The sequence below is a fragment of the Trachemys scripta genome, chromosome 7 (assembly GCF_013100865.1).
Source record: "Trachemys scripta elegans isolate TJP31775 chromosome 7, CAS_Tse_1.0, whole genome shotgun sequence".
Taxonomy (NCBI): domain Eukaryota; kingdom Metazoa; phylum Chordata; order Testudines; family Emydidae; genus Trachemys; species Trachemys scripta.
This window is the reverse complement of record NC_048304.1, coordinates 34,226,675-34,250,313: the sequence shown is the minus strand read 5'-3', so window position 1 is coordinate 34,250,313 and position 23,639 is coordinate 34,226,675. Positions and strand designations below refer to the sequence as shown.

The 23,639-nt window shown below is 39.8% G+C and overlaps 1 protein-coding gene across 3 annotated transcripts in view; it reads right to left on the bottom strand.

Moving 5' to 3' along the window:
* PHF2 (PHD finger protein 2) overlaps positions 1-23,639 on the bottom strand; it is a 145,101-nt gene that overhangs the window by 25,642 nt on the left and 95,820 nt on the right. For 2 of the 3 annotated variants that reach the window (XR_004646456.1, XM_034775599.1), the window contains exons 5-16: positions 23,367-23,508; positions 20,009-20,195; positions 19,224-19,386; positions 15,560-15,647; positions 14,283-14,389; positions 12,573-12,664; positions 9,479-9,568; positions 7,406-7,759; positions 6,761-6,880; positions 4,636-4,754; positions 2,662-2,840; positions 2,355-2,428 (exon numbers count right to left, since the gene is read on the bottom strand). Coding sequence is in view for 2 of the 3 variants with exons in the window: in XM_034775599.1 (XP_034631490.1) it covers positions 2,355-2,428; positions 2,662-2,840; positions 4,636-4,754; positions 6,761-6,880; positions 7,406-7,759; positions 9,479-9,568; positions 12,573-12,664; positions 14,283-14,389; positions 15,560-15,647; positions 19,224-19,386; positions 20,009-20,195; positions 23,367-23,508 (1,715 nt within the window). In the remaining variant the exon portion in view is untranslated. The remainder of the gene's footprint in view (positions 1-2,354; positions 2,429-2,661; positions 2,841-4,635; positions 4,755-6,760; positions 6,881-7,405; positions 7,760-9,478; positions 9,569-12,572; positions 12,665-14,282; positions 14,390-15,559; positions 15,648-19,223; positions 19,387-20,008; positions 20,196-23,366; positions 23,509-23,639) is intronic. The other variant, XM_034775600.1, reaches the window with a different exon arrangement.

Sequence of the window (23,639 nt, the reverse complement as noted above, 5' to 3'; positions counted from 1 at the left end):
CCAAGAAAGGATGCCAATTTCTACTGGTTTTGTATTATGAACATTTGTGCTCTAACATCTGCACTGAGACCGTCATCTCATTTCACATCAGTCAGGCGGACACATCAAATGGGAATGAGAGCTGGGAGAATTTTTTTCAGTCAAACCGTGAATTTGCCAAAAAATGCAGTTTTGGGGCTCCTGAAACTATTCATGAATTCAAGTTGAATTCGGCCAATGGTTTTGGGCGAATAAAAAATTAGGATTTTTTTTTTTAAAGTCAAAATGGTTCATTTGGATATTTCATTTTGAAAAAATTCAGTTTCGGTTTGAAATTAAATAATTTTTTTCCAGTTCAAACACTGAACCAAAAAAAATCAATTATTCGCTCAGCTCTAATGGTAACAATTTTGAGTCACTACTGGACTGTTTTCAGAGTAACAGCCGTGTTAGTCTGTATCCGCAAAAAGAAGAACAGGAGTACTTGTGGCACCTTAGAGACTAACAAATTTATTAGAGCATAAGCTTTTGTGGACTACAGCCCACTTCTTCGGATGCATACAGAATGGAACATATATTGAGGAGATATATATACACACATACAGAGAGCATAAACAGGTGGGAGTTGTCTTACCAACTCTGAGAGGCCAATTAATTAAGAGAAAAAAAAAACTTTTGAAGTGATAATCAAGATAGACGTACAGGTGAGAAGTTCTGATTGCCCTTAAATTTCCTTGAGCCATCATGTCTCCCCAAACACAGCTAAAGAAGTCTACACTATTCATTAAATCTGAATGCTTTGGATATATACAGTTTATGTCAACCGTCTACCTTGCTTCTTGCAAGTGATTCAAATCATATAATATGCATGCAAATTGTCCCCTATTTAACTCTAAGCATGTGCTTAAATGTTATCCTGAATAGGAATGGACCAATGCATGTGCTTAAGAGCTTTCCTGAACTCTGACCATAAACAGTCCCATTGCAGCTAGTGAGAGTGCTCAAGCGCGTTAACATTAGGCATGTACCTAAGTGTCTTCTGAATTGGGGGCATTATAGATGTGAGAGAGACGACAAGGAAAGAAAATTCCTCTTATGTAAATAAAGCCCTTAGTTATCATGTAATAGGTATCATGGGCATCCTGTAATATAAAACACCAACTATGCTAACACGCTGCTCACATTACTTTAAGATTAACTTGTGGCAAGTACTGTGTAGAAATGGATTAATGCTGACCAGTGCCCAAAGAAAATGAAGAAGTCGGGGAGCTCATTTACTGCCACAGGCCAGGAAAGAGTCCTGGAACAGAGCCCAGGTCCGTAGAACAGAGCCAGCAATGTAGTGCCAGTGTGAGCACTGCCGAGCGGGTCCCACTCACCCTCCAGAGAAGGACATGATTCTTCATGTTCTGTCTCCTTCTCTCGTTACCTGCTTACAATGTTGTCCATCATTCCTGGTCATGTCTCTGTTTTGTATTACTTCCCTTTTCCCAGTGAAAGGGAAGGAAAGTGACAACATTTTGTTCCTGTAAAGCTATTTCCTATTCATTTCTTTGTCTTTTCTTCTCCCCAACCAGCCCTGTCCCTAACCTCCCTGAAAACTTTCCAGGCCCCTAATTTTCCCACAGTCTTCATTTCCCGCAGTGCAGGTACCATCAGTCTGGATAAGGAATAATGGACAGGACTATCCTTGCAGTCCACTAACTCTGCTTCTTAATTGTCCAGAGGAATTGCTTGAGTGACACATGCCATCTTCCTTCCCCACACAGACCGAGCATGTATCTGCCACAGCTGTGCCAGTCTATCATGAGACACCAGGGACCCAACCCTGCCACCCTGGAAGACAATGGGAGTTCCTGGTGTCCTGTGGCAAGAGAATTGAGCCATACAACTCATTTGGGTGGAGAGTGTCTAACAATAACATTCTGCAGACGGCTTGACAGGTCCTAGACTCCATTTACATTCACCACTGCAGTGGACAATATATGAGCAATCAAGTCACAGTAACAACTAATCCCGATCTGCTATAATATATTAATGCAATCCACTGCAGACATAGCAGGTCACTTCTAGTTAGCTAAATGAAAAGACATTACAGTTGGATACAAAGAAATCTACAAGTCTTTAGTACATTAAGGGTCTGATTTTCATTTACAGTAAGGCCCTTTTACACCACCCTGGCAGCATGAAGTGGCTTTAGAGTGGCTGCAAATATAATTCGACTATTTCATTGAGACTACTCAATACTCACATGTGTTTAGGTGGATCAAGGTCAGAGGACTCAGCACCCCATAGGATCAAGTCCTTAATGTATTTCTAAATGTGTGTAATGGCACACAGATACAACAGGGAAAGGTACGATAATAATAGAATACCTTATACAATTCTGATTCCACCTTTGGCTTCTTAACTGGTGTGTGTTGTAGCGTTTCTTTTTTATCTGATAAAACTGAAAAAAAAAACAGTTAAAGTTGAGACAGACCTTTCACTAACTCCAGAAACAACCCGTATAGCCTCAGAATACAATTTAAGTCCATTGTATTTATTTTAAATCTTGTGCTGCAAGTAATCTGTACATGTTCTTTATTTATTGTAAAACTTATAACAACTTTAAAAAGTAGTTTTGAAGAATTGGATACAATTTAATTGCACAGATATAGACAAAACAGGATGCAGTCTTACAAGGTAAATCTCTCTTCATAGTGTTTTTCTTTCTTCTAATTGGAAATTCATCAATTTTCAGTTCGCCATCATCTGATACATACTCATATTCATCTCGCACAGGTTTTGTTTTATCTTCTTTAAAATTTTGCAGTGACCCAAACACACCAGGATTCAACTGGGTTTTGACTCCCTTGGAACTATAGAGAAAAATATTATAAAATCCGAAATGAAAACATTTTCACACGGAAAACATATCAAGGAGATACACAGCCACATATCAAGGTAACATTTCTTATACATGTAGGAAATAAGAGCATGGTAGTTTTAAAGATAGATGACGAGTGGGCATTCACCCATGAAAGCTTATGCTCCAATACATCTGTTCATCTTAAGGTGCCACAGGACTCTGTTGCTTTTTACAGATCCAGACTAACACGGCTACCCCTCTGATACTTAAAGATAGAGTGGCAGTTCACATTGGTTTGCATGTGTATTGTTTTGCACAGGTTTCACATGACCAGATCCTCAACTAGTGCAAATCGGAGTTGCTCCACTGACTTCAAATGAGCACTACGTTGAGTTTTGTTGGTTTGTCAATTGAGCTTTATTGATTTCTACCTGCTAAAGATCTAGACCATAATACAATCAATTTATATGCAATACACACATACTATATGAAATCCTTGCATTCCATTTTTAGTTGATTTATGTAGAATGTGCCCAGCCTAATCTCTGGGGAGACGTATATACAGGATAAAATAAAAACTCAAACTGACAAGAAGTCAACTCAGAAAAATATCCCTCCAGCCTGCAATTAAAACTTAGTCCACTTAAGGCACCATCCTCAAGCATCTGCCAGAGTGAACAGATAAACCTCTCAAATTGACATTATGGCCAAAAAATTTGGGTCAGATCAAATTCTAGAGATGAAAGTGCTCTGCCTGGATTGGGAATAGAGCAACTAACAAGCACTCCGATGTGGTCTCCATTTGCATGCGTGCCAGTTTCTCTCAGCTGTTGAGATGGAGGAGGTGGTCTTTAGGGCAGGAGCAGCACAAGCACTTCCTCATAATCGATAAATGTTGATGGAGCCAGTGGGAATTGCAGGTGGCCAGGACTGCTCAGGATTTGACTCATTGACCACAGTGGAATTTTTCCCTAATATTGATGCCAATAGAACAGTAGTACCTGGTTGAGTGTCCCAACCACACCTACCACTGACTCATTGTCATTTCAACCAACAGGCCTGCAATAAAATGAACTGTGGAGGAGGACGAGACAAAAGAGGAAAAGAAAGGGAGACGAGGAGGACAAAGCAAGAGGAGAGAAGATGAGAAGGGCACCCGATCAACTACAAATGGCACACAGGGATAGATCACAGTGCAGAATCAGGCAGAATGTGTCTCTCTAAAGAGCATATACAGTGTGTTCGGATACACACCCTGAAGGGCGGAATAGCTCCAGTTAAATGCTGCACTGACTACCAGTTCCAGTATCTTTTTAACATGTATATTATTTACTCAGTGATCCAGGTCTCATTTAATTAGGTAAATATTAGAACCATGCCAGAAAATAGGGGATTTTTTCTTTTACTACTGAGAAAAGTGGGATTCAAAAAAGCGTTAATGAAAAAATACTGGTGTTTTAGCCTAAGGCAAGTTTTTACAGCCAAGATATAAACTACCGGTAATAGAGATTTATAATTGACACATTCTAACTAGAGTACCAATGTAAAACGATACACATACAAATTAATCTGAACAGCTACTATCTCTGTAAAACCACTACTACGGATCCGATTTCATGACTAAGAAATATTTTAAGCATATTGTAAATAGAATTTACTTACGGTACTTAAAAATAATAAAAACGTAAGCACAATTTTTACTTTTGAACATAAGGACAAGTTTGTCACCTCCCGGTCTAACCCCCCCCACAATATAGTACATTTATCCTTTATAATTCAATGTGTATTGCCACATTTTTACTTACCCGAGCAGTTTCTTGTTAGAGAAAGAAAATGTAAATTTATTGTCCTTATTTCCTGATAAAGGTGTCTTTTCCAATTTGTGTTCCTCTTCCATTTTTAATAATGAATCTGGTTTACTGTTCTGCAAATCATGAAAACAGCAACAAAATTAGGTTAATATGTTACCAATATTTTTAGATTGTTAAACAAATTCTGGTATTTATTACTAAATAATTAGGATACACAGAATGTGTATGCGTACGCTCACACACAGAAATGTAGATAGATAAATGGTTTAGTTTTCACCTCAGTTAGGCCCAATTCAGGAAAGCATCCCTGTTGAGGATAGCACTTAAGCACACATTTAACTTTAAACAGATGCTTAAATCCCTTTGAAGACAAAGCTTGCTAAGCATATGCCTAAAGATGAGCACGTGCTTAAATGTTATCCTAAATGGGGATGGTCTTAAGCATGAGCTTAAGGGCATTCCTGAATCAGGTCTTTACCCAGGTGCTCTTCCCAGTGAAGTCCATCAGAACTGTACCCACTCAACTAAGGGCAAAACTAAGCATTGGATCCATGATCTTGCAAAGAAGCACATGTTTAAATTTTCAACTACATTTACTTGGTTTCATTTTTTGAGAAGTGGTTTTAACAACACCTTGATATGTGAAAAATCCAAAGTATGTACTTGTTCCCCCTTACTAATATTTTGCAGACTAATAGCAGTAGAGGATGTTAAGGAATCAAAGACATCACAATCAAGTTAATTTCATTGCACCAATTCTATTAATCCAAACAGTTCTTTGGGATTACCCACCGGCAGAAGCTGTCTTTGTGGCAGAATGATATTGCCACAAAGTGTTTTCAAATACAGTTTAAAAGGAGGATAGACCTCCCTCCATTGTCAATATTTTGAACTTGTTACATAGAAGAAACTTGGAAACTGGGATCTGCCTGGATCCAGTGAGTCAAAAGCAACAGGGAACAATCCTTATTTTGGCTCCCTCAAGCAGCAAGTCTCTTTCCGAGACCGGCTCACGTAGAGAATGCACTGTCACGTCACACATCTAGAAACTTAGCAGTTACAGGCACCCTTTTTTAAAAGGATGGGATACGATAATACTTCCTTTTCCCTCTGGAAGGGAAGCTTCAGAATTTGCCCCTTAATCTACAGTAGAAACAATAATTATTACATTATGTATTTTATATTTTTGGATTTAACATCAAATCAGTTCGAATTTTGTTTTGTTTTTTAAATACAACCCTTGCTCTCTTCTAAACTGTATGGGCACTATCCTCAACTGGTGTATATTAAAATACATTATCACCACCAGTCATCATCTGGTGATCTGGCTCAATGAGAGTAACTTCTTTGCTGATAACAGGAAAATATAGTTATTCTTTCTTTTTTTATGAATTTTTGGCAGGGGTGTGTGTGTTAGGGTGGGGGGTAAGCAAACAACAGTTTTGTTTCATTTTAAGGAATGATTAATCCTTTCTCATAAGAAGCCTGTAGAATGCTCTGAAATTAAGACTACAGCTATTACAGAATGAATGTTATGGATTACATTCTTTGTATTGCTCCGAAATGGTCTGGAGTAAGATTATTGCACTCCAGGAGTGAATTCAATCTACATTATGTATCTCAGGAGCCTGTCTCAATGAGGCAAACTTTTAAATATATAGGGCCTGATTTGGATCTCTCTCACTCTGGTTTGACACCATGGTGAGTCTACTGATTTCACTGGAGTTACTGCAGATTTAAACTGGTGTAATTCAGATCAGAATCATGACTACAGAGTAGGGGTAGGATTATTCAGCGCTGTATACAATTATTTTCTGACTGAAAATCTTCCTTTAATTTTCCATAATTATTCTAACATCTTTCCATAATTTGGGGAAGGGGGGGGGGGTGATTCTCTGTGTGCTTACACCTCTGTAAATCAAGAGTAACACCAAAGCACTCAATGGAGTTACACTTTGTGAAACCAATGAGCAAGTCTGGGATTACGCCCTATATTTGCACACTGTTTGTACTATACTCTGCTAGAAGTTACACTGCTTCTTCCCCAATTTCTAGTATTTCCCATTGCTGTGTGCTACTGTACTCCAGTGTGGAAGCACAAGTTAACAACAGACTTTACCTTGTATTTCCATTTGGCTTCCGTTTTGCTCTTATTGTGCTCTCGAATTTCAAATTTCTCCACCTCATTTTGCTTATTAACAACTTCCTTATTGGGAACACTTAAAACATTCTTTGCAGCCTGTAAAAAAATCACCACACTCCTAAGCAGGAAGGAGATGAGCTCCAATTTTCCCAAGTTAATTATCTCTCCCTTTATAAACATATATCTGAATCATCTGGAAGACAGAAATATTTTACACCCCAAAAAAAAAAATCACACTGACACTGATTCTTTTTGACATAATAGCTGTAGATTCAATCAAATATTAATGCTCAAAGAAATTAGAAAATCAGTTTTGTTTCTCCCTTGCCACGGTCACTATAAAGAATGCTTTCATCTCCTACCTGTTGCTTCATAGGCAAGTTTCACAAACTGCATACAAACTACTTTTTAAAAGCCTTAATATTATTTCTTGTAGAACCAACTTTAAACAATTAAGTGTAATGGGTGGCAACCTGGTTCCATTGCAAAACTCTCATTACATCAATGGAACCAGGATTTCAACCACTGTGTTTTAATTTTTCCTGCATGAGACACCCGAACGTAAGTCTTACTTCATGCTACTGAAAAACCATTGAGAGTAGTTAGAACAATGTGACGCACCTTCCCCTTCTTTGGTGTTTCAATTTTTGTCAAAGCCTCTTTCGTGTGCGCCTCCAGCAGGTCCAGATTTGGAATGGCGGGTGGCGGGTTTTCCTTTACCTTCTTTCCTTTCTTCTTCCCTTCTCCCTTGACTTTTGGAGTTTTGGGCGGTTTGGGAGGTTTGGGGGGCTTGGGCGGTTTAGGGGGTTTGGGGGTTTTCACAGCTTTTGGAGTCTTTTTTTTCGGAACTTTTTCTACGGGTGGCGGAGGGGGAGTCACTGGTACAGGCGACGGCACTTCCTGCTTCTCCACAGGACAGATTTCCTCTACTTTCACATTGGCACTCACTTCTGTTTTGTTGACTTTGAAAGCATTCTGTAGTTTGGCAGAACATGGAAACACATTCAGTTCCAACTTCAAGACCATTAGTTATTCTGCAGCATCTCCCCTTCCTCGTGGGAAATAAAACCCCAACACCTTCTTATAAAGATAAGGATGCTCATGTCCAGGCTGGACGGGAAACATAGGGGAATCCTCAGGGAGACTCCGGCTTTCCAGTATGCACCTGCACTGTTCCCTCCCAGCTGCCACTGCAGAGGGTGTGGCCAGGTAAAAGGGACGAGGCTGGGGTTCCCTTACAACCAGCTGATCCCCACATCCCAGAACAATCCCTGGGAGCTGCTGACAGCCAGCACAGATTACAGGTGCTTCGATCTCCACCAGAGGCTGGACTGGTACTCAGGGGACTCAGGAATAGTAGCACAAAGGTGCCATTAAAAAAAATGCACCACACTAAGGACTCCGGTGGGGTGATCCGCAGCCACTCTGGATAAACTTACTAATCATCAGACTTATTTGTAAAGCTGCATTTGATTTTCTAAAGTATAGGGATGCTTGTTCCAAACAAGACCAGTCACATAAGCTATACTTCCATAAACAGAAAGGCTGGTTTCGTATCAAAGAAGCTAATATTAATTAACTACACTTTAAGACGCAGAGTCAATATTTCCTTAGTTTGGTCTGTGGGTTTTACTTTTCCTTTTCTTTTATCCAGAGAACTCCAACATGGAAAAAAAAAACTTGTGAAATTAGATGGTCTTGTGTTTAAAATGCAAATCAGACATAACAGAATACATTTCAAATTAATTCAGATGTGATAAATGCAGCAGAACCATGTTTCACACCCGCAGGTAAAATAAGCAGTAAAAAGCTGCACAATTAAAATTAGCAGCTTCTGACTAATTAAAAAGAAATTATTTTCTGCTTAAGTTGCCATTCTGATTTTACGTAAAAAGGCATAAAAGAAAGAGATACAATGTCAGTGACTTAAGGCATGGGTAGGAAAGAGGTGGAGCAAAACTAAATGTCGGTCTCAAAACATGACAGAGCATAATAGTGCATCTGTGATTAAATATACGGGGCTATCTATTACTCTAGATCCACTGTAGGACTCCCACCAATATCAATGGCTAGTGAGCATGTGTGTTAAGAGGCATACTATATATGGCGTAGAGGTTTAGGTGCCACGTTATTATTAATCATGTTTATTCCAGTAGTGACTAGGGAGCTGTCGAGCTAGGCACTGTACAAATAGAGTAGCAGTAGACAGGCCCTGCCTCGAAGAGCTTACAGTCTTAACAGAGAGTGCAGATGAAGGTATGGGAAGGGGTGTAACACACGAGCAAAGTGATCAATAGGATGGTGGGAAACATCACATTAATTCCATGATTTTTTTGTGGGGGACTGGAGTGAGTTAGGTGGGGATTAGCTAAAGAGCACGTGAAGGGAGGGGGGGTGAACAGGAGAGAGCAGATGCGAAGAGGAAGGGGAGGAAAGAGGAGAATAAGGAGGAGTAGATGTGGATTGAGGCTGAGGAAGAGACTGTGAGGCAAGGTAAAAGGGGGTTTGGAGCAAACAGCCAATCAGCACAGGAAATAGAATGCCTTAACAACATCACTGTTCCTAAATTTCCCATTAATTTTCCTGATAGGAATGTAATGAGAAAGGGATTCACTTATTTCAATAATCCTGCATTTTATGCTGCAGTTTACGAAAAATGCATGATGTAGTTAATATTATGGAAAGAACACAAACCTCACTTAATCTTATTTCTTTGGCAAGGTCCTTGATAAGTTGTGCTGGTTTAAAATGTTCCGGAAGTTCATCTTCATGGTCGGCTAGAGCCTAAAACAAAACACAGCCACTGTGCTGTTTTCACATCCTTAATATTATTCTCACACACAATCAAAAGACTTGTCAACTGACCCATCTATATTTTTTTCTATTTGTTCAAATCAAATAACACAAACAACATTAGATGATTCCATTCAACTAAGAGACAAATATGTTTTTACCCTGTCAGTGTGTTATTTCTGCTCCCTATGGATAACTACTTATAAAATCAATAGTTCTTTTCAGACAGTGTGTGTGATTTTACAGCTGTAGCACTTCCTTGCTTTCCTCCCTCTGTGCCTTCTTTTGATAAGTTCATTTCCTACAGCTTCACCCCGAAGACAGGGTAGAGAACATCTCAGAAGAGTATCTTAATTGAGGATAATAGGTAATCCCTTGCTGCCAGAGTGGGTTGGGAGCTAATGAAATTTGCACTCGCATGCCATGTTATAACATCCCAAGCTCTGATGTCAATAACTGCTCCAGACCACTGTAAATTATTACTTGTTTGCACATTTTTTAGCCTGCTATTTCACATCTGCTTACCAGGTTGACCAGTGCTTCTCAACCAGTGGTACACCTACCCCTGGGGATATGCAGGTCTTCCAGGGGGTACACAACTCATCTAGATCAGTGTTTCTCAACCTGGGGGTTGCAGCCCCGGGGGGGGTCACGGGACAGGTTCAGAGGGATCGCAAGTGCAGGGCCGACATTCAGGGGTGGCAAGCAGGGCAATTCTCAGGGCCACGCACCACAGGGGGCCCCGCAAAGCTACGTTCCATGCTTCAGCCCCGCCGCCTGGGGCTCAGGCTTCAGACAAAACTGGCAAGTGAAAACCAGGCTTAGGTCTCACGCTGAAATGTAAGTACAATATTTATATTCCAATTGATTTATTTTATACTTATATGGTAAAAAATGAGAACGTTACTAAGGACCAAAGTTTGAACTCAGCATTAACCAGTCCTCCATTGCTGTGGGTTGATTGCATGCAAATAAGGCACAGACACCTAACTGATCTAAACTCTATGTACAAACTTGTGTCCCCCATTGCTCATGCCCTGCTAAAACAGAGCCCAGTGTCTGAAAATCTGACCCTACATCTGTCAATCCCTGCTGCAGGTCCCCTAATTGTGACCCTACAGGTATGTTGTGACGTACCTTGAAATTCAGCAGCTAATCTTAAGAGACATGGAACAAGTAAATCAATTCTATGTAGGAACAATTAAGAAACGGTCACACCTTATATTAAGGTTCCAAACAGCTCATAAAGGATAAATCAATGAGTAAATGACAGCTTCATAAATTAATGAATTGTTATAGAATCCAACAGATCAAAGGGTGGCTTATTACCCTGGCTTAAAACCATTAATAACATCTATTGATATACTTATAACCACCTATACCAACATACTACTCATGGCTGTGACATGCTTGTGACATCAATTAATCATTCATTAACCCTTTATAGATGGAAACAATATTAAGTGTGACCCATGAAATCATAATTGAACTTTAATGAGTTGCAGCAATATAAGTGAGGCGGAGTTGCTCTGACAATATGCATTCCTGATTACAATTCCTGTTGCTTTTCTTAGTTAGGAGCAAGAAGCCAAAGCAGAAGAAAACCAAAACTGACTGGAGCCAGAAATGCCACATCTCTGGATTGACCCGCTCCCTTCTCCTTTTCAGTTTGCATCTCTCTAAATGTTTGTCCTTGTGGGCACCACCAGAACCTGTGCACAGCCTTCTCTCTCTCAGAAGAGGAGTGCCCTGTCCCCTGAAGTTCCCAACAGTTGAGACGACTTCCACAGACAGACGGGATCATTGTAGTAGCCTCTTCAGAGACATTTGTAACTTCAGTACAAGTCTCTATATTGCCAGTAGGCACCACTGGTTCATAAACTCTCCTTCTGACAAGTTTGCAGCATGGCAGATATCTTTAACTCCTACACTAAAAGAAGGTCGGTATCAGGCCAGATGTTTAGCTGGTGTAAATGAGAGTAGCACCATTGACTTCAATGAAACTGCCCTGATTTACGCCAACCAAGAAAAGATGTCAAGTGGTGTTTACATCGATGTATTTCTGACACTATCCTCAAGAAAAAAAAATGCATAACATTCAAAACCAAAAGGAATTAGACGGATTAAAAGAAGAAAACAGTGATTACTAGGATCACTCATAACGGGGCTCCCCTTTAAAAAGGGTGTCCCTTAGAAACTAAGGGTCAGAGGACTGGTGATGGAATATGATGCCTTTTTCCTCTATATACAGTTCAACTATATACCAGGTCAGTAGTTTATGAAAGTTATCTCCATTTGACATTTGTTGGACGGTCTATGAGCAATGACTGGTGGTCTTAGTTCTGCTCAGCAGACTTCATCGCAACACCATCAGCACAACTGACGCACAGTTGGCAGACTCATCAGAAAAGCCAAGGGCTGAATGGGCATGGAGACTGAACTAGCCTTGTACCTCTGCAAGTGGTTCCACTCAATCAGGGCTGAGCTACACTGGATGAGCAGCCCATACCATTTGAGGAAACTTGCGGTGCTAGTGCTTCTATTGCTGCTGTTTTGTGACTAAACAGAGGAATTCTGCCTCCTCACTAAAGCTCCTGTCCTCTCACTTAACATTGGTGTAAATCAAAAGTAACTTCACAGAGGTCAGTTGAGCTACAACTGGTGTATTTGAGAGGCTATTCAGGCCTGCAAGGTCTCAAATCTTTTGAAGTCATCTCTAGCTCCAAGGCGTACAGCTTGTTGTCAATTCATCCTGGTTTTCAAGAAGCAGGGACAACTTCCCCTTTTCTGCACATAATTATATGCCTGACTTTTTTGTATCTCAGGCTACCAGCTGCTCCACTAATAATTTGAACCCCTATCTCCCTGTCTCCAAGAAACTAAGATTACTGATTTTGCTACGTGGGTGCTATTTTTGTTCTTCTATCCTCTTCTTTGTTCTTGCTACAACACAAACCAAGGAAACAGAATATTAAAAAGAAAGCCGTGTTCCTACCTGTTTTTTAGTCCATGACCTGAAAGCACCATTCAAAATTTTTGCCCCTTGGACTAAATGAGAAGGAGGCTGCTGCCCAGCTTTGTGCAAACCTAAGCAAAGAAAATATTCAATAATATTCAACCATGGTGGCCAATTTTCTATTTCAAATTCTTTATTAAAAAATGTCTAGCTGTGCACTGAGGTGGGAGGCGAGGGGGTGTTTGGAGCCAGTAGGATGTACTCACTGAAACCAAATCATGGCTATAACTTCTATAGTAAGAGGGAATGTATTTACTGTGCCATAATCCATTCCTCAACCAGCCTCGAGTCTGCTCTGTTCCTGTGCATTATGTCTCCATTTGAGTTTATAGCTGAAGTGAGTTGATTCCCAGTTAGCTCAAATTAGCTACCAAGTTTGTACATGCTACTCTGGACACTCCACAAACACTGGTCTTAGGACACAAATGTTTGTGGTTTACTTTAGCGCTCAGACTCCCATTGACTTTGGCAAACTTTAAAGCAGGCCCTTACCTTGTGTGTCTGCTGCTCTCTTTTATTTCTGCTAGTATTAAATGATACTGTCAACAGTTCTGGTCACTCTGAATAAAAAAACTGGTATCTAAAATACTTCATTAAAGAGGGCTACCACAGATTAGATGCTTATAACATACCACACTGCTTTCATCAGGCAAACAATGCATCTGTTCTTTTGGAGATATAAAGTACCCCAAATAATTCTGCTCATTATAGTTTTGTTCATAGCTAAGTCACAAGGAGACCCCCTTGAAGCCCACATTAAGATGAAACTTTGGTCTTACTTATTTAAATTATATCCCATTTATTTTATTTACTTAAAAAAAATCTCTGTGTGTTTCTCTCTCTCCAGACCATGCTGTGACAAGAAATTAAGATGAAGAGCAAAATAATTACAGTAAATAAAACGTGTGTGGTGTGTATGAGGTATCTATGTATATAATGTGTCTGTTAAGTTTGAAGCCATCCAGTTCAGCAGCTCTTGTGCTCCCAGAAAACTTTACTATTCAGCTCTGTGAAGGTCACATTGACATTATCAAATGACCAGATTCTGCTGCCCTTACAACCAGGTAATTAGCACCTGGTTGCGTAAGTAGTTCTATGAAAATCAGTGGAGCACTTGAGAAATGAGGCACTACTCAATCTAAGGTCGGCAGAATTTGGCACTAATTTAGACAAATCATAGGGCATGACTGCAAATCTGGCACTCAGCCGCTCTAGAAAAGCGATACTACCTTACAATGTAGTTGCCCTGTGATACAACTGGTGGGACCTCAGCTCTGTCTTCAACTCTGCTAAACTGTTTAGAAGATTTAGCATAAATAAGAGACAGAGATAAGCTCCTCTCTGCACTACAAAATGTAATAATGCCTTTAAATGATTTGGAGGAAAATTACTGTATTATATGATGGTGACCTGACAATGGTTGTACTAATAGGTCAGATAGGACCAAAATCAACAAGTACTTTCCAAATTTGTATATGTTCTTTTTAGCCTATACACTAGCTAAGCAAATTTATCTCTACCTTCTGTTGATATCTTAGGTAAAACGCAACGACTTGATTCTGCTAGATCAAAAACTGGTGATTTTGGCCTCTGTCCATCTTTTAGCTTGCACACCAATGGAAAATAATGGTAACTCTATCCTCACATAACTACAGCTGAGAAAACAGAGTGCATGGAACAGTGTTCTACCTTTGAATGTCTCCAGCAGATGCTTTCCCATATACCAACATGCCGTTTCAAAGTTTGGAAACTGGGTTAGGCTGACAATTTTCAACCGCCTTTCCACTTCGTACGCTCTGTGATACAAAGCAAAAATGCACTTTAAGTGTAACGGACTGCAAGCTACATTACAAGTGAAAAGAAAAGTATAGCTCATTGACACATTAGAATGCAAACGTCTTATGGATTTATTTCCCAGATTTGTATTTTTTAATCAACTAGGCTGGAATCAATCCTAAAACACAACGTTAAAATAACACAAGTAAAAAGAAACAGTAAATTAAGGATGGAAAATGGTCTCATTGCATGATTTGTCTGACCTCAGAACAGACCTTTACTTTACACTTGGTAAGATCCCCAGCTGGGCAGCTAGAAGGCCATATTCAGAAGGGTGCACAGTGTGTTGTAAGGTACATCTCCCACAGTAATGTAAACATATCTCTTTTCTTCTGGTGCCCTCGTGCGTAAATTAAAACAACGTACTGTATGTCTACACTGCAACCAAGGAGTGTATCTACAGCATGTGTAGACATACCTAGATAGCTCATAAACTAAGAGCAGTGAAGCCATGGCAGCGCAGACTTCACAGCAGGCTGTTACAAGCCCACTTGGAACCCTGGGTAATTACTAGGGCAGCTAGCCCATGTTGAAGTCCATGATGCGACAGCCTCGTCGCTATTGGAATGTGAATTAGCTAGATCGGTAGCGTAGTCAAGGGTAAATATGGCTAAAGAGAGTTTACCCACTTACTTCTTGTTTGGGGAACATGGAGTTTAGTTTAGCTTAGTTCACCCACTTCTTTTTTTACCATTACACTACTGAGCCAGATTGGAGCTACCCTGGATGTGTCTACACCTGCTGCAATTACACCCCACAAGTAAAGTGCAGACGTACCCTTAGACACCCTTGCATTTAATTAGATTGAGGGTAAATAATGTCTTGAGGAGTCTAAGTGTAAATTGGTTTAAGAAGGCAGAAGTGTCTAACTTTTGCATTGCTTCGAATTTGGCCCATAACATACACGGATATAAGTATTAAATATTCAAGCTAATTCTTAGATGAGAGTATGGCTCAATTCATGGTCTTTTTGACTTGTAAAGGAAATCTAAGTTCCTTACAACTAAAATTAGGTCTGAACCAAAATTTCAGATCCCAAATCAACAAATGATTCCAAATACAGAACCTCAATCTGAAATCAAAGTATAGATAAAGTTGATAAGGAAAAGCTGAAAACATAGACAAAGTACCTCATCTGCATTTCAACACTTAGGCTATGTAGAAAATGTCCCGCAAATGCTAGGCAGTCTACAGGTGTGAGAGTTGCATAAATCCAACCTGTAAAAGACAGAGAAATAAAGGAGACACTGAGTAAAACCCTGGAACTGTTATCATTGGTAACTTGTTAGCATGCTGCTGCAGTCTATGTAGTATCTTACTTCCTGTATGGCCATCTAGACCATAGGCCCATTTCAGCCCTTTTAGTGAGCAAGGGTCATGCTGTTGGAGTAAATAGAGTTGCACATGCTTAAATTAGGGTTGAATTAGCACCCACTGCTTTCATTGTACATAAGGACCTGATCCTGTAACCTGCTGAGAACCTTCATCTCCCATGGGAGTCTTGCTAATTCACTTGCAGCAAGATCAGAGAGAGAGAGGGAGAGAGAGAGAGAAGATGTTGCACAGATCATTCAGAGAGCTACTGTTTTATTGTTACTCTGAAAAACAGCAGTAATAGAACAGTACCTATTTTCAGACCATCAAGTGTAAAAAACCCCAAGCGTAGACAACTCCTGATAAGGGCTTCAAGAATGGTGCTATGAACAGGTGTTTTCCAAATACTTATTTTCATACAAAAAGCTACTCCCACTTGAACCCCCTTACATAATGGATCCTGTAAACTTCTCTGTGTTTAGTCCACCAGACAGTTTCACATACGGTCTTCAGGAAAACGCCTATTTTCTACTTTTTACGGTCAAAACAAAATTCAAGTGTGTAATTAATTCTGACTACACACAGAGAAAGAAATGGGGACACTCTGGATGCTGCCTGTAAAGCATGAGTACCAGGATTAATATTAATAATTGTTTGTGTTAATGCAGCACCTAAACATGCCAACTCAAATAGGAGCCCCACTGTGCTAGGCACTGTATAAACAGCGAGAGAGAGAATCCCTACCCCAAAGAGATGACTATCTGAAGGGGGGGAGAGAACTGAGGCACAGGGAGGGGAAGAGGCACAAGCAGGTCAGAGGTAGAGCCAAGAATATAATCCAGATCTCATGAAACTCAATGCAGTGTCCCATCCACTGGACTATGCTACCTCTCATCAGGCTGTATCTCCATAAAGATGCCGGTGCCGAGAATATGGGGGTTGACAAAGCAAAATCTACCATCCCCAATCTGCAGCTAGGGTTTGAATGTATAGTGCAGCATTCAGAATATGGGCCGCCTATGGGCTGGAGTAGAACAATAGCCAGAGACACAGACGCTTAGCTCCCCAGTATCATAGGAAAATAAGGACTCTGAAAAGGACTTAGGAATCTAAGGGTGTGTCTACACTGCAATAAGAGACCGATGGCAATGGTGGCTGACTTAGGCTCGCAGGGCTTAACATTGCAGTGTAGATATTCAGGCTCAGGCTGGCACCTGGCCTCTGAGACCCCATGAGGGGATAAGGTCTCAGAACCAGGGCTCCAGCCATAGGCGCCGACTCCATGGGTGCTCGAGGGCAGAAGCACCTCAGAGCTGGACCACCCCAGGGCTGGAGCACCAATGGGGGGACAAGCCTTAAAGTCTACACTGCAATTTTTAGACCCACAACCCCGAGACAGCTAACTCAGGCTCTGAGACCTGGTGCCGCAGACATACTGCAGTGGCCAAACAACTCAGGATGAGCTCCCAAGTACAATGCTGTGGCAACAAGGGCTTGTGGAAACCCTGGATGTATAAACGGGGGAGTAGCGAGGAGGAGTACAGAGGCAATTTTACCTCTGTAGATGGTGTTGGTAAGAATACGGAGTACTGAGAATATTGGAATACTGAGTACAGTTCAGTGTCCACATTACAAAGGACATTGAACAACTGGAGATGGAGCAGAAAAGAACCACAAAAATCGTTTGTGGGCCGGCAAAAGGACCTTACAGTGAAGGACTTCCAGCGTGCAATCTGTTTAGCTTCTCAAAAAGAAGATGGACAGATGACTTGATTACAGTATATAACTAAGTACTTTCACAGGGAGAAAACACAAGGTACTAAAGGGTTCTTTACTCTTGTGGAGAAAGGCAGAACAAAAACCAATGGCTGGACATTGAAGTCAGACCAATTCAAATTAGAAATAAGGCACCAATTTTTAATAGTGAAGGTGATCATCCACTGGAACATTCTACAAAGGGAAGGGAGGGATTTTGCATTTTTTATATCTTCACTTCAAGACTTGATGCCTTTCGAGAAGACATACTGTATTTTAGCCAAACACGTGACTGGGCTCAATACAGAGGTGACTGGGGGAAATGTAATGGCCTGTGCTATACAGGAGGTTAGACTGGATGATCCCTTCTGGCCTTCATAAACTCTCTGAATCTATTAATATTCTCTTGAATCATTTCTGGTGTCTTAATTCATGACAGAATGCCATGCAACTCGTTTTAGGATGTACAAAATGTGTAATACAAATATTAACATCATATATATTATATTAAAAAGAGATTTCTTCAGAGCTGCTAGGTAGTTTTATAGAAATTCTTATTAATGAAATTAAGGCCTCTAAATATCTCTTTTCAATCTGAATATTTCTGTTTCACAGAACTGTCCAAATTAGTGATGGAAGAAACTTAATAGATCGCTTAGTCCATCCCCGTAACAGTGCAGGGTTATCCCCTCTGGTATATTTTCTAATGCTTTGTCCAGTCCCATTTTAAATGTCTTCCATCACTGCCTTTGGGAGGCTTTTCAACAGAGTAATAGATTTCACCCTTAGAAAAATGTTCCTGATGTTCAGACAAAACACTCCTTTGCTTAACTCAATCCAATTACTCCTAGATCATCCTAAATAATTCCTCTTTCTCTCTCCCAGGAGTTTACTCCTTTTAAATATTGGTACAGTACAATATTCTCTGGCCAGAGTCTGCTTTCCTTTGCACCTCCACAGCACTAGGGAAGTCAACACTATAGAACTGGTCAAAATTTTGCAAATTTCACAGGGGGGACTGCATGCCCTATGGAAATTCTGCTTCTCTACCTTCACTCCTGATTCAGAAAAGCATGCATAAGTGTTACTTTGCATGAGTGTGTTTTCCCAGATGGTCCAGAGGTTAGCATGCTAGCCATAGATTTAGGAGACCCAGGTTCAATTCCCAGCCTTACCACAAACTGTGTGTGTGACCCTGGGAGAGTCGTGTAGCTGCCATGTCTCAGTCCCTTAATGGGAAAATACTTTTCTATCTCACAGGGGTGTTGTGAGGATAAATACTCTATAGATCATGAGGTGCTCAGACCCTATGGTAAAGGGGGCTAAACAAATACCTAAAATAGACAGATTTCCTGCACTGGGGCCTCTGTTAATTCTTCCTCCCTCCCCATCCTTTTGGCATGGAAAACAGAGAGGAACATGGAGCTCAGTTAGAGCAGAATATTCACTGCACATCATTGAAACGACAGACAAGTAATAAGGATCTCTGGTTTAAATTACAATAATATCTGCTGTACAGCATGCACCATGTAAATGACAATAAAGCAAGGCACACAGAATCTGTGCTTCATCTGATGAGGTCAATTGAGTAAGTACATGAAATACCATTTTTCCCCAGAGAAGAGAATAATTTATAATTAGGCAAAGCTTGCACGCACAAAGCAGCACTTGTTTTTAATATTCCAGAGAATACTCTACACAGATCACCTTTAGCAACCTACTCACCTGATGGGATAAAGAGCGTTTGTCCTTGCTTAACTGTGCATTTGTAACATTTATCCACTTGGTCTGCAAAAAACATCTCACTGTGATTTGCTGCTGACTGCCAGCGTTCATACAGGGAAATGTTTGCAGAGGCCGGTTTGATGAGATAAAATATCTTTTCTCCCTGAATTGAAAAAAAAAATGCAGTTAGCAACAAACATCCAAACCAAATGAAACTGCAACAGAGTGGCTGTTGGACCGCATATTTTAACACTATTTAAATAAGATTTGCTAGATGATTTTGGATAGAATCCTGGTATAGAAACACAACAGAAAATGGGATCACATACACTCTAAGAAGTTTTTTTAAAAAAGGATCATGTGTTTATATATAAACCTTTACAAAGTTCATTACTAGTAGATAATTGCTCAGACTTTGGGATCATATTAGTGACAGATGGAAAAGACCTACTGTATCAAAGTAACAGCAGAATATAATAATACTAATAATATTTAGCATTTATAAAAAGATTTAAATTTAGAAAGTACTGCACAAACATTAACTAATTAATCCTTAAATTAGAGTTTTCTGAAAGAGAAGATTTAGACAATTTATACATTATGGGCCATATTCTTGGTGTAAACTGACACAGCACCGACTAATGGTGCTACACTGATTTACTTCAGTTGAGGACCTGGCCCTATATTTTTATTACTGTTACACTTAGCCAAAGAGCTCAGAAGTGTTTGATGATGGTCTAAGAATTGAATTGGTTATTAAATAGGAAGTAAAATTAACTCCTTACTTTCAGCACGTGGTACCAAGCCGATGCCCCTCCAGAGTCTATGTGAAAATCTGTGTAGCTGTCCTTCACGCATATCAGGCAGTACTTGGTCACTTTTGGTTTTCCCAGCAGAGCATCATCGGGCCAATAATTCTCCACCCAAGACAGCTTTTTAACAATGTCTGGTGGTTCTACAAAACTGGACATTCTTAACAGAGGGGATAAAAAAACTTTTTAATAATGATCAAAATAACCATCATGTACAGAAAAGAAGGGCCGGATTCTGATCTGTTACATCAATCTGAATCTGGAGTAACTCCATACCTATCAATGGAGTTATTCTGAATTTAGAGCAAAGTAATTAAGATCAGAACCTGATCTGGAATATTTCAGGCATAAGAAAACTATACTTTTACAATAAGCTGAAAAATGTTCACAAGCAGAAGTTGGTGGGGTTTAAATCTCTTCATGAAACATGCTGATCCTTTACTGGTCTGTGAACTTGTGCTGTTGACATTATTAATGTTGTTTAATTAGCTCCTGGTTTACAGTGTCAATATTGTGATGTTTAGGTTTAGTGATCGTATGGTGGCATACAGTGGATGTGTTACTTTTTGATGTCACTGATTGGAGGAGTCCTGCTGGGCTGAGAAATCAATCTTTTCTTGGCAAAGTAAGCTGGCCATTCTTAATACAATTAATGAGCCAGTTCTGGTCTCAGTGATGTCTCAAAAACTTCAAATGAGGAGAAAGTGTTATTCAGAGAGATCATCCAAGTATATTCAATCACAAGTTGACATGAAGAACTGAAAAAGTGACTATGTAATGCTGGAACTAAATTAACCTTTTACTTAAACCAGGTCAATACTTAGAACAAATATTTGTTTTTCCAACACACGGCACTTTAAAATGTCACTTAAATGAGAGCATCTGAACATCAATCTTAAATTATATGCTCCCGTTTGCCAGGCATGTATCATTTATGTTCATCGTCAGAGCCTGTAACATAGTTCCAGTTAAAATGGCAGGGAAAGATGGAGTTTGAGATTCAATTAAAATGTCACTGTCTTTGTTAAGAAATAAAATATTTGGTAGTTGATGTCTAAATCAGCAGCATATGAGTGATGGCTCCAGCAATCCTGAGAATAAAAGACCTCTCATCACTGTTGTCTCTTAAAAGTGGAAAGCTGTAAAATCCCTATTGAAAATTATTGAACTCTGAAATTACTTTAGATTCTTTATGTGGAAACAAACTTAAATCACTAAAACAATAAATACAAGAGAGCACGGGCAAGAAAGCTCTGGATATTAAAAGAAATGAACTTGCAATTATCTTTCAGCCCTTTTTCTAGTCTGTGTTAATTATTGTTTTTTTTTTCTTTTCAACAAGATGGAATGTTCTTCTAAAATCATAACTGTTTATTTTTCTGCTGGAGCGCATCATTTTCTCTGTAGTGGTGTGGTCTTTATAAAGGGTCCTTTTCCCCAGTGACATTTTCTTTATACATGTCTAGATTACCCAGAAGGAGTATAAGGTTTAGGATAGCATAAATTCATCTCCCCCACTGGAGCTACTCCTGGGGTATAATCTCACTCCAAGTCTTGAATATGGTTGTATAAACCAAAAAAACAGTAATTTGTACTTTCAGGTATAGAGGGGACTGTTAAGAGCCTGAAACACAACATGAAACACAGTGCAGAATGGGAAATTCCCCACCTCCAAGGTTTATAAAACTGAAATTCATTCAATCACTAAATTTTGCAGCTAGCTTCAAATCAGTGCTATAGCAGGAACACATATTCAGGGACAACTAACGAACACCTGTGCTCAAGTCAGTGTCACTGTCACATAAGGTCAACATCAGGACGGACCTGGAGTCAAAGAGGTAACAGATTACCTGCAAACACTGAAGCAGAGTCATTCACACCATCCACAAAATCCCCAGACTATATTCACTTTAATCCTGTTCTCATTATACCCTAAACTAAATTAAACCAGAATAACTCCAATGTATATTGTTTAATCCGTTTGGAGTTGCACTGAATTTGTACCAGTGTACTGAAATCAGAATCTGGTCCAATGTCTACAGGTGTCTAGGATGGCTTTACCAAACATCAACATTTTAGTACTGTGCTCTTGGAGACACTCACAAAAATATAATAAAGGAAAACAGACTGAGGGTAAAATTTTCAGAAGTGCCAACGTGATTAAGGAGTCCAAGTTCCACTGACTCTCAGGTGCTATGGATAATTTTATTTTACAGCAGATTTCCAAAGTCCATTTGCCCCTTTTTCTTCCGGCTTTGTTAATTAAAAAAAAAAAAAAAAAAAAAAAAGTCTGAAAGTGCATTTTGCTTCTGCAAGGTTCAGTACTGTGGTAAGCTCAATTCAAGAGGCAAAAAGACTTCAGCTCAACGCTTTATCAATAGTACAAGATCTTTATTTGCTCTCTCTTGTTTTGAAGTGAAGAATTCCCTGTGAGAATCCACATGGCTGATAGGTTGGGATGCACTATCACTAATGTTGTTTATTAATTTTACACTGATAATGTGCTTGGTGCTGTACTCCATGCAAAAATAGAGCCTTGTCCAGGAGAGATCTTACGTTTATAACTTTTCTCTAATTACAGTTTTTACATCACAGAAGATCCCTATCGTGTCAGAAACAAGCTTGGAAAACGAGACCTCCCCCACCCTTCATCCCTTGAGAAGTTCATGTGGAGGACTTGGTTAATCTACACATCTCTCTACAGTTTCATCGTGCCTTTGCCTTATCTCTTTTTTTGTCCTGTTGCCAATATTTGACTTGTTTCATATAAGTATCCAATGTGATGTCAGACATGCATCAAGAATGACGGTCCACTGCACGCCTTGTGTAGCCATGTGTAAAGTGGCTGTGTGATGCGCCTGTTTTTATCGGTAACATGTTATGGTCTAAGGCTTTGTCTACATGGGAAAAAAAACTGGTATAACTGAAGGTGTGAATTTAAGCTATCATTACACCAGTATAACTCCCCAGGTCATTTTCAGTTTAGCTTACATCACTTGAGAAGGAGTTTAAGCGACGCTGAAAAAAGCCACTAGTATAGTAGAAGATGTCCACATGGGGAGTTATTGCAGCATAACTATATCTCAGTGGTATAACTGGTAAAACTTTCCCATGTAGACACACCCTAACTGACCACACAAGGGGCAAGGCAGTGGAGAATCAGATCCACTGTGAAATCAGTATGCTGAGGCCACAGCACCTCCTCCTGCAGAGAAACCTGCGGGAGAGGCCAGAAGGGACTCAAATCTCATGGAGCTTTTAGGACACCATACTCTACAGGGGGCGTGGTTCCAGGGTCCATGGAATGGTCTAGTCAATTATTTCCTCTTACCTTGTATCTGAAAATTCCAAGTTAGTTACATTGAGAACTCTTTTCCTGTTGGTACTGTAGTAGTAATCAACAAACTCCTTCAGCTTCATCTTACAGTCTTTCTGTTTGGTGACATCAGTGACATCAACACTTCTTTCTGGTCCTAAGAAATTAATGCCAAGAGAAAATGGGAGTTTTAGATCACTAGGAATGCAGGATTGGACCATTATGTACAATGAGTGGGTAAGTTAAAGTTTCTAGAAGCACCTTAACTTCTGCATTTCCCAACTGTTT